At 43.8% G+C, this 17,027-nt stretch overlaps 1 protein-coding gene across 7 annotated transcripts in view; it reads left to right on the top strand.

Moving 5' to 3' along the window:
• LRRC71 (leucine rich repeat containing 71) overlaps window positions 1-17,027 on the top strand; it is a 382,267-nt gene that overhangs the window by 87,894 nt on the left and 277,346 nt on the right. For all 7 annotated transcript variants that reach the window (XM_085640082.1, XM_085640080.1, XM_085640079.1 and 4 more), the window contains 2 exons: window positions 4,643-4,711; window positions 6,062-6,221. In XM_085640082.1, the coding sequence (XP_085496208.1) occupies window positions 4,643-4,711; window positions 6,062-6,221 (229 nt within the window). The remainder of the gene's footprint in view (window positions 1-4,642; window positions 4,712-6,061; window positions 6,222-17,027) is intronic.

Raw genomic sequence — 17,027 nt, 5'->3', positions numbered from 1 at the left:
TTTTTTTTTGTTAATATAGAAAAACAATGAAATCATAAAAATGTGCTTCTGCAGAGTTGTACTATTGGCATAGTTCCCTCTTGGGAAATGGCAGTTCTGAAAAATGCCTCATAATATTCCCAGTAGTATGCTGGGAAAGCTGACTGGCACGGGTTTCCAGGTATACAGGTGCGTACTCAACGGACCCAACACGATTAGAGAATGTTACGGAGAAGATTTGAAGAAATCACCACCACACTATTGACTAACGTAAGGAAATAAGGACTTTAAGAATACACACAAATACTATATGGAAATTCTTCATCTGGACAATTGACGTTGGTCATTATAAGACCGAATTCAAAGCCCTGACGAAGTCTGCTATGATTGAAACAGCAATAGACGAAACACGTGATGGCAAAGGAGCGTGTCTAATATGATTGAATTAAAGACAACTGAAACCACGATCTCAGCTTGGGATTTCTGTGTGCTTGGAGGCATTCTTTTTCATACAGGTGGGAATGCTTAAGAAATAAAGACAATGAATGTCCTTTTCAGTTTCTTATTAACGTAATTCCTAGATTGAATCTCTGAGAACTTTGTCACTTAATTGGGGTCTGTTCATTAAAACTGTGTAGTCATTCGCACCCCATACTTTTATTGTAACTCCCTAGTGCTAGATCAAAAACAAATGAACAGAGCTTTTAGGTTCCTTCTTTTCTCTTATACTAGCTTCTTGTTCAATCCACTGCTCTGATCTGAAGGGTCAGAGGAAAATACAAATATGGAAAATACAAATATATTTAGATTAAGCCCTAGAGACCAGGCACAGACTCCACCGCCGTTAATCTTTTGTAAACAACTCTGTCCGCCATGACATGTTTTGGCCGATACAAATGGCGTTTCTCACACCACAGTAGCGGCGCCATTTTAGAAACATATATAGTGCCATATGACTTGTAGGGATAAAAAAAACTACATTGGACATTAAATCATACATGTTACTCTGCACAGAAAATGTCATTACAATTTAATTTTAATTAATAAGGCAAACATATTGTTAATAACTTATTTGTCAAACGGCGGTAATGCAAGTTATTAAAACAAACTTATCACGACAAACATATTCCTACAACCATTTAGTTTTTTATGGTATAATACCTGAGTTGTCCAACAGCTGTGATGCGAATTATTATAATGATGTACTTTAAATAATCAATTCTACTACATATGTCAATTGTGACAATGTTTTAATGCAGCAACGCTATTGATCAACATTAACAGGGCAATTTACCAATTACCAAACAAATGCCATTATGAGAACAATTTAAGTCAAACATATTACATGAGAAAATAAATATGGAATAAGGATTTTGACCTGGAAAGGCAACTGGGAAAAGAGACTATAGTTACTAAAAAATTGTGAGTCAGACGCTTTTTTAAGAGTGGAACAATACCACCGTTTTCCGTAATGTGGTACCTGGCCCTCCTCCAAAGATTGATTACAAACCGTTCGAAAGGTAGGGAACTCCTGTTTTGCCAGCAACTTCCATGCTTTATATAATGTATCCAGTGGAGGCTGTTTGCAATAAAAAGTGGTTGGACAGCGTGGGAGAAAATAATTTATGAAAAGTATTCACCTGCCACTGCCAGGGTCCAGCTTCTTGCACAAGTGCAGTCCATTGGGCCACACTGCACTGGCTCGCAAACTCCCCACCCAATCGAGACGTTGCTCTCATGCTATTACCCTGTTTATGTACGATAAGGGGAACCCATGGGTGATAAGGGACCTGGGGTGTGTATATTTATAAAGGAACAACGGTCCCTTACACAGAGTATACAGGCAAAGAGATAGACATAGCGATACACTGAATCCTATGTTTGGTATCCAAATGGATTTGTCATAAACATGTATTCTTGACATTTGTACTTGAATCATTGGTACTTCCAGTACACATTTCTTTCAGTACACACACATTACTAAACAGGCCTGCTCTATCTCCTAGGGCACAGTGAAGTAAAACACTATAGAGGGCATAATGCCAACATTTAGAAGCAAGAAAGAGGGACGTTGAAGGAAAATAAAATAATCGAAAAATCAGAGGAATTTGCATTAAATCAATTTCAGGGAGTAGAGAGCAAAAATAAAGCTGTATGTGGTGTAAAACATTGTGAGTCACCCTGCTGAGACAGGTGTGTTGGCATGTATGACATGGGTAGAAATAGTGCATGCAAATATTCTCCAAGCGCAGAAACACTTTGGCAATAGGGCCTGCATGCATAGGGGTGCTATTTGGCACTCTAAGTGGGATAAAAACATTTGAGAGGGTACGAAGAAGTGTAACTAGGAATATTTAATTAGGGGCGCTGCCTTAGTAATACAAAACACCCTGCATATATGATTATAATACGTTCATCAGCTTCATCCCAATTATTTTCAGGGAGAAGAGTGCAAGTACTCCGGAGGCCGGGCATACATCCCCCCCACCCTCCAAAAAAAAGTAACAGTGGGAAGCCACGGGCAATGGCCAATTGTCAAGGGAGCTGCAGGTCGAAAAAGTTTGGGAAACACTGGTTTAGGAATACAATTTTCATTAAAATTGCAAATACCTGCCTCCTCAGCCATTCCATTAGCTTTGGGGAGGGACCTGGAATAATCTAATCTGAACTGTCACTTTTACATGCCAGAGAGATGATTAGTAGCTGCTTTGGCAGAGATGACAAGGGCGATTGGTAGTGCAAGCTGCAGTGGTCTCCTGGTCAGAGCCCTGGCACTTAATATTTTACAAATTAAGCACTGCTTTGCCCATGCCTTAAACGTCTCTGCTCCCCAGAAGAATCCTACGCGGTATTCCGGATTGTCTGGGAAATGCCTCGTTTCTCAGTGCTCCAGTAACTCCACATTCACCGAGTGGCTCCTCGCAGCGGCCATTCTTAACCTCTGCCACTCGAGGTCACGGCTTCCATTCTCTCTGTCCCTCATCTTGGGTTCTTTTAAACCGGAAGCTAAACCTTTAAAGATAAAGATGCGAAGAAAAGCAGTCCATGCCCGCGCCTAGAGAAGGCGCTTTATGGATTGTGCGCTCTGTAACAGAGCACGCATTTCCGCAGCAGAATTTCTATTTGATGAGAGTTGCCAACTGCAAAAGCATGGTTTGGATAATTAACATATAATGAGAACAATAAAATGTGATTAATACATATGGCACTTAAAGTGGGGCACTCGTGGAAAGTAGTTCTTCTTAAACATGTAAAAAAATGAATTTTTAGTTGCCAGTCATCTGTTTTTTTTAACTGTCTTTTTACAAATAGTTCAGAGTGGAAGAGTGCATGGATGGATGGCAGAGTGGATGAATGGAAAGATGGATGGATGGATGGATGGCAGAATTGATGGGTGAATGGTGGTGAATGGATTGATGGCAGAGTGGATGAGTGGCTGGATGGTAGAGTAGATGGATGGTAGAGTGGATGGATGGCAGAGTGAAAGAGTGCATGGTGGATTGTAGAATGGATGGATGGATATATGAATGCATGGCAGAGTGGATGAATGGATGGCAGAATTGATGGATGAATGGCAGTGGATGGATTGATGACAGAGTGTATGAGTGGATGGATAGTAGAGTGTGTTAATGGCAGAATGAATGTGTGGATGGATGGTAGAGTGGAAGAGTGCATGGCTATATGGATGGATGGCAGAGTGGATGAATGGATGGATGGCAAAATTGATGGATGAATGGCAAAGGATGGATTGATGGCTCAGTGGATGGGTCGATGAATGGTAGAGTGGATCAGTGGATGATGGCACTGTGTAGGGATGGATAGATATATGGCATAGAGTCAAGTTGGATGGATAGCATAGTGGATTGATGGATAGTAGAGTGGATTGATGGCAGAGTGAATGGATCAATGGGCGGAGGAGTGGATGGATGGCAGAATGGGTGAATGGCAGAGCGTATGGATGGATGGATGGCAGAGTGTATGAATTGATGGGTTGAGAGCAGATTGGCTGGATGGATGGATAGTTGAATGAATGGATGGAATGAGGAAATATTGAATGATGAAAGAACGAATGAAGAACATAATATAAAGGGGAAATTGTTTATATCAGTAGGTGGATGGAAGTGTGAAAGAATTAATAGGTAGATGCATGGATAGAAGAGAAAAGGACGGTTTGGCTCACTTGCTTTGCTTGCTTGGCTGCATCATCACTTTAGTTCAAAGTGGGGCTATTTTAATTTTCTGGCTTGTCCCTTTGCACAGAGGTTTGCTATGCGGAGACCCTGAGGTGGGGAAGATGGTGGGAGCAGGACAGTCTCCTGGGCTGTTTGGGAGGGTCTTGAATCCCCACCTTTCTTTTAGAGGTGGGAACCTGCCTGAGCCTCCGGTGGACCAGAAACCCAGGTGGTTTTAGAACTGTTAATCCTGGGTTTGGTAACATAAAGTCAATCAAAACTAGCCAGACACGAAGCCCCACCTGGGTACCGGTCCAGCCCACCTGTAACGGGCCCTTGATGTACCTGAATATGTTTCACTGAAGTAAATCAACCTCCAACATTAAGATAATAACGCTGAATTTCTCCAAGAGGGCAAATTACAAAGTCACTGAAAACTTGAAACAAAGTCTCTTGTCTTTTTATTGACCTGTTACTCTTTACCCTTCTAGGACAGTGATGCTCGATGGAAATCCATTGGACCAACAGTCATATCACAAGCTGATCACGGAGGACATCACGTACGTACGTGAATGCAAAACCAGCCCATTGAGGCAACATCTTGGGACTTTTTCAACAAACTCTCAACACAGCAATTCATTTTTGGCCAGATGTTTAAGTAATCACAATATACTCTTCATATGCTTACTTGGCAGTCAGTACTTGAGTTAACACTGCTAGTGTTTCCTGCTTTCATTGAGTGTTTTGGGTGAATTCTGTTTGTGTTTATTGCAGTCCATGCATAGTATGGTTGACAGGCCTAAATTACATCATTATAAAAAGTTTGTTGCATAAAACACACCACAACGCAAATTATGTTAAGTTGATGATGAAACACATTGCAACAGGGACCGCATCAGGTGGTTCACTTGTGGTATAAGCGAGGCATTGGAGTGCATGACCACCCCTAAATTGCTCACTTGGGTTGAGTGGGATGGTGGGAGAGGCTTACTAAGACCGGTCTTTTCCTTTTTCAGGCTAGTGTGGTGTAATTATGTATTTATATTTTCATTAAGTGTGGTTTCTTGTGCCCAAAGTCTGGTTTCAGCATTAGCCGACTGGACCAGGGCGGTATCCCTAGTGGGGACACTGCCTGACCTTTTAGGAGTAGCCCACTGATTTCAAGTCTAGGAGTACTGGGCTTGGTCCTTCCGGACTCGGTAATTTCAGGCCTGGAAGCACCATACCTGGACCTGGGGTTGTTGCTTCTGGGCACCCGAGGAGTTGGTTACTGCACCGCGGGGGCGCATTTGCTAATGGCGGTCTCGCCAAGCCTCGATCAGTGCCTGCGGTGAGCTGGCGGTGGACCGGGCCCAGTTATGGGCGTGGAAGCTGGAACATCTGATGGAAAAGATTCAGGAGCATTGGGTCCTCAGGGGTTTTCTCTTACAGGCCCCACTTCCGATAAGTGCTGAATTTGGTGGGAAAGTAGTGGCTGAAATTAGAGATTCCGGCCACCCAGTTGGGCAAACCGCATTTTCCATTCAGAGGTCATTAGTGTGAATACAGAAGTAGGAAATGACGAAGATAAGCGGAAAAAAATGAAAAGCTGTTAAGACACACACTGACCAGCATTGGTCAAGTTACTTTTACGCTTAATTTTTAATCAGTACATGCATGCACTGCTATGTTATCTAAAACAGACATGTTTTTCATGTTGAATAATCAATGCTTTGGTTTCGTGTTTTAAATCCAAGTCAGCTAACAGCCTGCAGACAGTACCTCCAAAACTCAAACATCTACATGCACGAAGTGGCTTTCAAGGAGGTGCTTGTAAACATTGTAAAAATTGTTGAGGGCCCCTTGGTACTCCTTCACAATTACTAATCCTGATATGTTTTATTGTTCCGATATCATAATTCCTCCTACAGAATCGCAAATCTAGTGCTACGAAATAATCAAATTGATGACGAGGGAGCCAAGCTGATTGGACAGGCCATATCAAACCTGAAGCTGACCCACAAAAGTCTGGTTTCTTTAAATCTCAGCTTCAACCATATTGGCAATGACGGGGCAGGGTCAATTGCTGAGGTGAGAAACTAAAGTTTGTAAACAAAATATATATAGAGACAGAGGTCTGTGTATGCGTGAAGGTGAAGTGTGCATTGTCTTTGGTGCACACACTTCATCACAAACTTGGTGTTTAAACTTGTACTGTTTTGAAGCGTGTGTGAAATTTTACAGCACCTTTAAAGTCTGTATTTTCTAGGAGTGAAGTTCCCCTGCAGAAACTTTCTCTGAGAATGACATGATAGTATTAGACGACGTGTTTGTTGTATTCTGTGCAATATTATAGTCCCAAATCAATTATGAATCCCCAAGTAAACGAAAGAAGTAAGCCTCAACTGAGACAAACCCCCTCCCCACTTTCACTGGAAAAGTAAAGTAAATTGGAGCTGGAGTGATGAAGTAGACACAGTGAAGCCAGTATCTCATATAGATAGTATTTGTTTTTTTTATTTTTTCATTTGTAGGTTTTGATTTGTTCTATAGCTGCTCTTCAGCTGCCCTAGGGATGCGAGTCAGGGGGAGAGTGGGAAACAAGCGAACAGTGCTATCTAGAAGACCTGTGTCCTCTATGAGTGGTATGTGTATGGGGAATTAAAATGCAAACACAAGGATGCCTGGCTGAACAGGGCTGTTAGCCCTAAACCGGTCCGTCCCAGGATGCTTGCTTTCGGTCCAGGGAAGACATGGCCTGGCAGTTCGGGCTGGACTGTTCCCATGATGCACAGGGTCAAGACTGATTTGCATATGGCCATGTCTGAACTGGGGTGGCAAAGTGAGCTAAAGAACGATGATGGATTCAACCCAGATCTGTGATGGGGGTGAGTGTCTGAAAAGTTTAAGCGCTCCGTCCATCATCTCCTTGTGTTTGCTCTGAGGAATTAAAAAGGCATCGAAAGAGAAAAGAAAAAGGGTCAAGTCTGATTTGAGTGCTTTTGCAGGTGGAGGGAACGGTTGGTACTAAGCATCTGGCTGACCTTTCAAAAATGTGGTTGGGAGAGGTATTGAGGTTCTGGGGACCACGAACGGATGCACACCTACAACAAGCAGCACAAGAGAGGTGAGTATTGCTTTAGTACAGTGAGCAAGGATTCCTATATGGAGTGGAGATTTGCTGTGGAGGTAGCAGAGATGGTCCAATGCTCACTTCAATAAGCTGGATTGTGTTTACCAGAATACAGACGGTATTGTGTTATGGGTTAGCCAGGCACCTAACCAGAGCCCTTGCCTGAGAATTCTCTTGTGGGTGAGATCTCAGTTCCTTATGCGAGGTGGGTAAGCAAATCTGAATTAAAGTTCAGCTGTCTTAGTTTGACGATGAGGCTTGTGTACAAAGAAAACTCTGTTCGAGGAAGATGCCGGAGTTGAGTATAGCACAGGAAAAACTCACAATTATTGAATCTAATTGAAAAAACAAACATTTTGTGTCATTTGGCACCAGAGGTTCTGAAAATGGATACGTGGAAGTGGCTTTAAGGGCATTACTTTAAGTAAGGGATAAGAAAGGTGTATTGTTAGTTTTAATCGGTGGAGTAGGTGCAAGTGATGCATCTTTTCACATTTTTAATTTCTGATGTACTGTTCATTGTAATATTGGAACTTAATCGACTGCAAGGATTTTAAATAAAGCTTTTAGAGCACAAGGACCCAGATTCTTTATTCAAGATTATTTTCAAACACAACCCTTAATGGTGGGTCCCTTTTTTTATATCATAGTATAGAGCCTTTAGGTCAATATCCAAAGTCTTGGAAAGGGAGAATTATGTCCCGTATCCAGAAGAAGTATTCCAGAAGCATCTGATGACATTTTCAGTTAATGGGTTGGGTCGAGGGAGGTGGAATATGGTAAACACTTCTCGTGCACCTCAGAGACTGGTTATATAGGAAGGGTAGCTTCCTTTTGGAACAGGCTGGCACCCAGAAGGGTTGCTCAAGTCTCCCCCATCCCTTTTTGTTTGTTCCTACAGTGATTTTAGTTGTCTGCATATTGCCACTTGGATGAACATGCAGGAGTGGAAATATAGTGAACTGTTCTCTTGTAGGGGATTTCCGTGTATAGTCATTAGCACTTGAATAGTCCCGCCCACGGGCTGGGACCCCGGAGCACTCCCTTAGATACATCTTCTTAAGTGGAAATTTTTCACCTTTCTTCAGGAAGGCCTGCAAAGACACTTAAGAGCTAGAAAAGACAATAATGCAGCCCAACTAGGCTACACTGGCCACGACTTCATCCTGAACTGAAAAAAGATAGCCAGTAGACTTATTTAAAAAAAGATGTATGGACTCCCCTTCACAAAACTCCTTTTTTTCACGATAGAGATAACAGGATTGGACAGAGTAGCCCCATAGGGTGCCATTATATGTCTCAAAATAGAAGTTGTGCCTTTAAGACTCTCCAGAGACCACCAGTATCCCATGATGCACAGCCAGTGGCAGTTACTTCAGTTTTTCCGGCTCCTGTGTTAACAGGACCCTGGCGCATTGAGCTCTACCAATTTTGGTGTTTTTCATCAAAAATCTCTTCAGAATTTGAATTCTAACAGCTTCACTCAACGTCTTTGGTCTTTCTTCTCCACTTGCTGCCTTTTTCTGACAGGAATTCCACAGTTTTCAGTCAAAAATCCCATCCCTTTTTGATAAATGTCCTGACTGTGGAAGGAAAAAGGCTAAGTCTGACTCTCACAGAGTGTGTATTATTTGCCTGCCTGCTTCTCACATTCCTGATGCCTATTCCATCTGTAAAACCTTTTCCAGGCGCACCCTGCATGACAGGGAGAAAATTTGGCTTCAAGGAGTTGAAGAAAGAAGAAAACAGCAGGCCAAGACAACAGGTGGGACCTTAGAGCGAGGAGAGGATCAGTCCTCTACCAGGGCTCAGCCTATGGGGGCATTCCCAGAAGAAGAAGGACTAAAAAACTGCGCCGGTCTCGGCCGACGCCGAAGACTTTGACTCGAGAGCAGGTATAGCATGGACCTGTTCGCCGTCGACTCAGGGCTCTGGGTCGAAACAATGTTGGCATTCTACGTCGAGGAGAAAATCTTCAAAAGAGAGACCTCCTCGTTCGCCGTCGAGAAACCATACGCCGCGGAGGTCGCCATCGAGAACATTATCTCGTCATTCGGCGTCGACTCATCGTCGATCGCCGTCGAGAAGCCACCGGAAATCGCCGTAGAAAAGTCACCGACGGTCAACGTCTATCGACATTGAGTCTAAGTTCTAGGTCAAGACGACGTCGACAAGTAGGTCGACGTCGAGGGGGAAAGATGGATCGTCTTCAGAGTCTGTGTCTCCTTCCTCACTCCAGGCAGCTTGAAAAAAGAGGAGATTGATTTATACTTCGGATTCTGAATATTCACTGACATATTCCCCATCTAGGTCACCAGCTCCATCTTCTTCTCATCCACCAGATGATCCTCCTCCTCTGCCTCCTCCTCCTCCTCAACCTCCTCCTCCTCCTCGTCCACCTCCTCTGCCTCCTCCTCCGCCTCCTTCTCCACCTCCTCGGCCTACTACTCCTCGGCCCACGACGCCTCCAACTCCTGCATCTTGAAGACCAAGATCTAAGTCTTATGCGAGGGACTGTTCTCGCAGTCAGAGGCGTTCCTCAACTCGTTCACATCGATGACATCATGGTGAGCGATCTCGCTCCTGACACACCAGGGACACATCCTCCACGAGTAATGGAAGATATTTCCCTACATTATCAGATTCTCCTCCTTCTCAAAGGGTTTCACCTATTGATGACATTACTACTTTTCAAGAAGTTTTGGTGCGAGGAGCATTCAAACTGGACATCCCAATGTCCACACCAATTCCATCGACCTCTGTAATTTTTTAGACTCTCCAACAGAGACAAGCCTCTTGTCCCTTGCTTCCTCTGGTACCGGGCTTATTAGAACCGGCAATGGAACTTTTTCTAACTCCTTCTTCCATTAAATCAGCTCATTCCAGACTGCAGAAAAAGTACCATCCTCCAGAGCAGGATCCCACGTTCCTACGGACAGACCCAACTCCAGATTCTGTCATTGTGGTGGCAGCAAAAAAGCAGCATACTACGGCTCCAACATCCACAGTTCCACCTGATAAAGAGAGTCGTAAGATTGACTCAGTGGGGAGGAAGGTATGCAACACAGCAGCGACCTCTATGAAAGCTGCTAGTGCCACAGCCCTGCTGGGAAGATATGATCGGGCACTGTGGGAGTCTCTCCAGCAGTTTACAGATCACCTACCCAGAGACAAAAGGGAGGATTTTAATGAGATTCTTTTGGAAGGCCTTATGGTGTCTAACCAAGTCATTAGTGCAGTGGCAGACACATCCCTTTTATCTGCACATGGGTTTTGGCACGGGGTGGCACTCAGAAGGCATTCATGGCTTCGTCTAACTTCACTCAAGACTGAAGCACAACAACGTATCCTGAATCTGCCTTTTTCAGGAACAACTGTTTTCGGCGCTCATGCAGATGAGGAGATGGCCCGAATGAAAGCAGAGATGGAGACACTAAAGGCTGTTGGTCTTGAAAAACCTAAAGACCAACATAAATCTTTCCGCCCTTTTTCACGTAGATACTCGCAACAAAGGTTTCAAAGGTATCAGGGCCGACAAACCGGTACACAGCAGTTGTACCAACGATCTTACCAACATTTCCAAAAGCGACAACCAAGGGGAAGGTCAGGACAGCAACCTGCGCAAGGAAACAAGGCGCCTACTGGTTCCAAACCCTGAATCCTATCTTCCCCCTGTTCTGTTACCCACTCTGGTAGGGGGAAGCATTCAACATTTCTTGGGAGAGTGGTAAAAAATAACACAAGACAATTGGGTTCTGAATATTGTTCGCAATAGATACTCTCTACTTTTTATCAGCCCTCCACATCAATTCCTCCAGCACAGTCAAGACTCCAACTGTGCCAATTACAAATGGAAGCCAACATTCTCTTACAAAAACTGGCAATAGAACCTGTTCATCCTTTACAACGAGGAAATTCAAGATTCTTTCTTGTCAAAAAGAAGGACAAGAACGAGTTCAGACCTATTCTTGATTTACGAAAGGCAAACAAGTGGATTCGGAGAGAGAAGTTTTGAATGTTAGCGTTACACCAGATCTACCCTCAACTACATCAAGGGGATTGGTTATGCGCAATAGACCTCCAAGACGCATACTTTCACATTCCCATCTTAAGGAAGCATCGCAAGTTCCTGAGGTTCACAGTGGGGAACAACCACTATCAATACTGTGTACTTCCATTCAGCCTGAAGTCAGCTCCCAGGACCTTCTTCAAATGCATGGCAGTAATTGCTGCCCATCTGAGGAAGCACAAAGTGTTTGTCTACCCATACCTAGACGACTGGCTGATCAAGACATTTTCGCATCAGGAGGCTCAACTACACTTCAATTGGACATCCAACCTTCTCCTTTGTTTGAGTCTTCACATCAATCAAGCGAAGTCTATCTCAACTCCTGTAAAGTGCCTGCAATATCTGGGAGCATCCATCGATACTCGCAGGGCAAACGTGTATCCTTTGAAGGAAATATGTTTATCGATCCTTCAGAAGGCTCAGGCTCTCATGAAAATATCTTTCCCAATGGTGAGGAAGGTCTCTTCTCTTCTGGGCTCCATGGCATCTTGCATCTTCCTCACACTGAATGCATGTCTCCACATGAGAACCCTGCAAGAATGTCTGGAGGACCAATGGGACCAGCGAATAGGGGATTGAGAGGATAGCATTCAACTGTCACACATGCCTTCTGGTCCATCAAATGGTGGTGTTCACCCATCAATCTCTTATGAGGGATTCCCTTCCACAAGGAAATACCTATGCAAACCATAAAACGGATGCCTCTCTCCTAGAATGGGAAGCCCACTCAGATCACCTTCAGATCCAGGGCAAATGGTCACGAAAGGAATCCACTTACCATATCAATCTGCTGGAGTTATGAGCAGTTCATTTGGCTCTGAAAGCTTTTCAACCATCGTTCCGTGCCAGCTCCCTGCTTGTCCAGACGGACAATACAACAACAGTGTTCTACCTCAACAAGCAGGGAGGCTCGAGATCCAGACCATTATCTCGGGAAGCCCAGACCATCTGGAAGTGGCTCTTAGCCAGAAATCTGACCATAACAGCAACTCACCTCCCAGGTGTTCAAAATGCTCAGGCCGACGCTCTAAGCAGACTCTTTCAGGAAAATCACGGGTGGGCCTTAAACGACAACGTGGTTTGAGATATATTCAAAAGATGGGGTACTCCAGAGGTCGATTTGTTTGCCACCGCAGAAATCAACAATTGCCAAAACTTTGCCTTGAGGTTCTACCAACCTGGAACTCTGGGGAATGCCCTATGGGTAAACTGGTCAGGCAGATTTCTCTACGCCTTTCCTCCAATCCTCCTGATCCCGGCAGTCCTCATCAAGCTCTCACAATCACTGGCCAAGATGATTCTCATAGCCCTGGAGTGGGCACGTCAATGGTGGTTCACAGATCTTCTTCACCGGTCTATCCTTCACATCTCAGGCTGCCATGCAAAACGGACCTGCTAACGAAATTCGGGGGACAGATGGTGCATCCCATCCTCTCATCTTTGAATTTGGTAGCATAGCTCCTGAGTTAATGCAGTATGGACGATTGAACTTACCTCAGGACTGCATGGACATCCTTAAGGAAGCTAAGCACCCATCCACACGCTCCGCTTATGCGTATAAATGGAAGATATTCTGTTTCTGGTGTTCCTCGAAGAATGAGGATCCTACTTCTTGCCAGGAAGATGTCATCTTTCCCTACTTGCTCCATCTAGCCCAATCTGGCCTTCAACTTTCTTCCATTAAGGTTCACCTGGCAGCTCTGACTGCTTACAGGGAATGCCCTTCACAAACTGCCTTTTTTAGAATTCCTGTCATTAGAAATTTCTTGGAAGGTTTGGAGAAAGTTTTTCTTCCCATTAGAAGTCCTTCTCCTCCTTCTCGGGATATGTCCCTCTATACGCACTGCCAAAAGCACAAAAGTTCAAAAGAGACTTTTTTGGTAGTCAATAAAGTTATGATGGCTTCGAAATAAATGTATTCAAACAATTCTTTGTAAATCAAATCCTCATTGTATTCATGAGTTATGTGAAAACCTTTAGAATGCGTTGGATGGGTTATTCAAGGTTCATAGATACATCATTTGAATGAAACATCCCCAATGCATTTCGGGCAATGACCTTGCCCTTCGTCAGGTAATTTTCTAAAGAAAATGGAGCTAGACAATAATCAGGCGACCTGTTTTTAAAAAATATTAAAAATAAATTGCAAAACAACCCAATAGAAACCTTGGTGTTTAAATAGAAAAAAGTGTGTGTGTTTTAATAATCGTTCCAAAGTGCAACGAAAAACGGTGATCCGTTGGTAAAACATGTCCCTCGAAAGGGAAGTTGACCAAAGAGGAACGTGATGATTAGTCACATTATGCAGTGAACCAGGTTGAAATTTGGGTAATGAAATGAACGGTAATCTGACAGAGTGGTATTGTGCTGCCTAAGAAAGTACGAAAACTGTGAGCGTGTTCAAAAGCATTCAAGTTAGACGCGATAACAAGTGTCTGCCAGTGCATCGTACCGTGATGAAGTAATTCCGTGTTAGACACAATCCAAAAAAGTGATGAGAAAGACAGCGTGACTATACGAGATGCCGGGACTTAGTGAAACGCGGTGCCGTGAAGTAATAAGTGACTGTTAGTTGTTTACCTTGAGAAGAAGACAGTGTCGATCACATGTCTCCCGTGGTCATTGTGTTCATCAGTAACAACGCGGTCGTTAGTTTTAAAATGCGAGAGTGAATATTAGAAAGAGAAAACGGTATTGGATGGTGACATTGTTCTAACAGATCTATGGCGGACATCTTAGAAAGGCAAATAACGCATACTGGTATGAGAAAAACTGTCACAAAATAAAAACATGACAATGATAGAGTGCTTTATTGTGAAGTGATGTGAGAAATCAAGAAAAATAAAGCTTATGATTAAATGTGTAAACGTGAATGGTGAGAAAAAATGTAGTGGTTAAAAACAAATTGAGCGAATGACTGAGTGAAGTGTTTATGAATACGTGATTTACAAACTCTATCATCTTTCTCGACTAATGCAAGAACCCTTTGAACCCATTCATAAGGCTACCCTTGGGCATCTGTCTTGGAAGACAGCTTTTCTTATGGCTATCCCTTCCGCCCGCCGGGTCAGCGAAATCCAGGCACTTTGCTGTCAAGAACCTTACACAGTTTTCCATACATCTAAAGTGGTCATGGGGACTCATCCGAAATTCCTTCCTAAGGTAATTTCGGACTTCCATGTGAATCAAACTTTCCTTGCCCACATTTTTCCAGCATCCTTCTTCTCCAGCGGAGAGATCACTTAATTCCCTGGATGTTAGAAGGGTTTTGAAGTTTTATTTGGACAAAACTAAGGATCTTAGGAGATTAGATCAGTTATTTGTAAACTATGGCTCTATTTGTACAGTTCTAGCGATCTCCAAGCAGTCCATATGCAGATGGATTGTTTCCTGTATTCGACTCTGTTACCAGAAAGCCAACAAAACTCTTGTTAGTAAGCCTAGGGCTCACTCTACCAGAGGAAAAGCAGCTACTGCGGCCTTACTTCATAATATTCCCATTTCTGAGATTTGTAAGGCTGCTACCTCGAAGTCAGTCCATACATTTAGAAAACACTGCTGCCTGGACTCTGATGCTAAGGCAGATGCTCAAGTCGGACAGGCTTCCCTTCGGAACCTGTTTGCTTAAACCGGCATGTTAACTTTCTGTATCTTCCACCGCGAGTTTCTTGTAGGGATGGGCTTGCTAGTCTAGTCAAGTGCTTATGACTATACACAGAAATCCCCTACAAGAGAAGGAATAGTTTCTTACATATAACTCCAGTTCTCTTGTAGGGGTATTTCTGTGATAAGTCATAAGCATCCCTCCCTCCTCCTCGGTGAAATAGACAGACATATGCATAACTTAAAACAGGCATTCACTTCTCTACGCCTTCAAAAAGAACTGACGTAATTGCCACTGGCTGTGCATCATGGGATACTGGTGGTCTCTGGAGACTCTTAAAGTCATAGCTTCTATTTTGAGACACATAATGGCACCCTATTGGTCTACTCTTTCCAATCCTTTCATCTCTATCATGAAAAAAGGAGTTTTGTTAAGGGGCGTTTTCTCTGTGTATTAAACTCCATAAAAATTGTAAAATATAAGTTTACTGGCTATCTTTTTTAACTTCAGGATGAAGTCGTGGCCAGTGTAGCCTAGTTAGTTAGGCTGCATTACTGTCTTTTCTATCTTTTAAGTTTCTTTGCAGGCCTCCCTGAAGAAAGGCGAAAAAAATCCACTTAAGAAGATATATCTAAGGAAGTGCTCCGGGGTCCCAGCACATGGGCGGGACTATTCAAGTGCTTATGACTTATCACGGAAAGACCCCTACAGGAGAACTGGAGTTACAGGTAAGGAACTATTCCTTCCTTTGTATCTCCCCATTGTCTCAGTTAAAGCAGGTTGTGTTCTTGCCCCCTTTTTCACTCTTCACCTTGCAGGCATGCCACGGATTTTAAAATGGGGCATTTCACTTATAAACTGGAAGATTCACATCTCTGTGCCATATCGTATGGTGATGACATAGTCTTACTTGATGCAAAAGAAACAAATGATGGCTGGAATGCTGCAGAATGCATCCATTCACCCCCTGTCACAAAGATCTGGGTTTAATCCATTGTTCTTTTGCTCACCATTCCACCCCAGTTTGGACCCAGCCATATGCAAATGAGTCTTGACCCTGTTCTTCATGGGAACAGTCAAACCAAACCGCCAAGCCAGGTCCACCCTGGACCGGAAGCAAGCATCCTAGGACCGGCTTTGGGGTTTCACCCTTCATCAGCCAAGCTAGCTTGAAACCAGTGGCGCAGTGAGCACAGGACCCACATCTGGGCATACCCTTCCCACTTAGGGCGACAAATGCAAAAGAGAAAAAAGATGGACGTAATGCTGAACAATGCAAACATTCACCCCATCACAAAAATCTGGGTTTAATCCATCGTTCTTTTGCTCATCACACCACCCCAGTTTGGACCCAGCCATATGCAAATCAGTCTTGACCCTGTTCCTCATGGGACAATCCAGCCCGAACTGCCAAACCAGGTCCTTCCTGGACCAGAAACAAGCACCCTGGGACCAGTTTTAGAGCATCACCACTCATCAGCCAGGCTAGCTTGAAACCAGTGGCGCAGTGAGCATGGAACCCATATCTGGGCATACACTTCCCACTTAGGGTGACAAATGCAAAAGAAGCAAATGATATATAGAATGCTGAACAATGCAAACATTCACCCCCAGTCACAAACATCTGGGTTTAATCCATCGTTCTTTTGCTCAACATGCAACCCCAGTTTGGACCCAGCCATATGCAAATTAGTCTTGACCCTGTTCCTCATCGGAACTGTCCAGTCCGAACTGCCAAGCCAGGTCCTCCCTGGACCAGAAACAAGCATCCTGTCCATCAATTGTTCTTTTTGCATTTGTCAAAACGAGTGGGATGGGCATTCCCAGACATGGGCCCCGTGCTCTCCATGCCATTGGAGTTAAGCTAGCCTGGCTGATGAGGGGTGATACCCCGAAATTGGAACTAGGATGCTTGTTTCCAGTCCAGGGAGGACGTGGCCTGGTGGTTTGGGCTGGACTGTTCCTGTAGGGAGCAGGGTCAAGACTGATTTGCATATGGCTGAGTTCAAACTGTAATGGAATGAGGAGGAAAAAAACGATGAATTTAGGCCCAGATCCCTGTACTGGAGTGAATGTATGACATTGTTCTGC

The sequence above is a fragment of the Triturus cristatus genome, chromosome 12, assembly GCF_964204655.1.
Source record: "Triturus cristatus chromosome 12, aTriCri1.1, whole genome shotgun sequence".
Classification (NCBI taxonomy): Eukaryota; Metazoa; Chordata; class Amphibia; order Caudata; family Salamandridae; genus Triturus; species Triturus cristatus.
The sequence above is the reverse complement of the archived record's forward strand: the minus strand, read 5'-3'. Positions and strand labels throughout refer to the sequence as shown.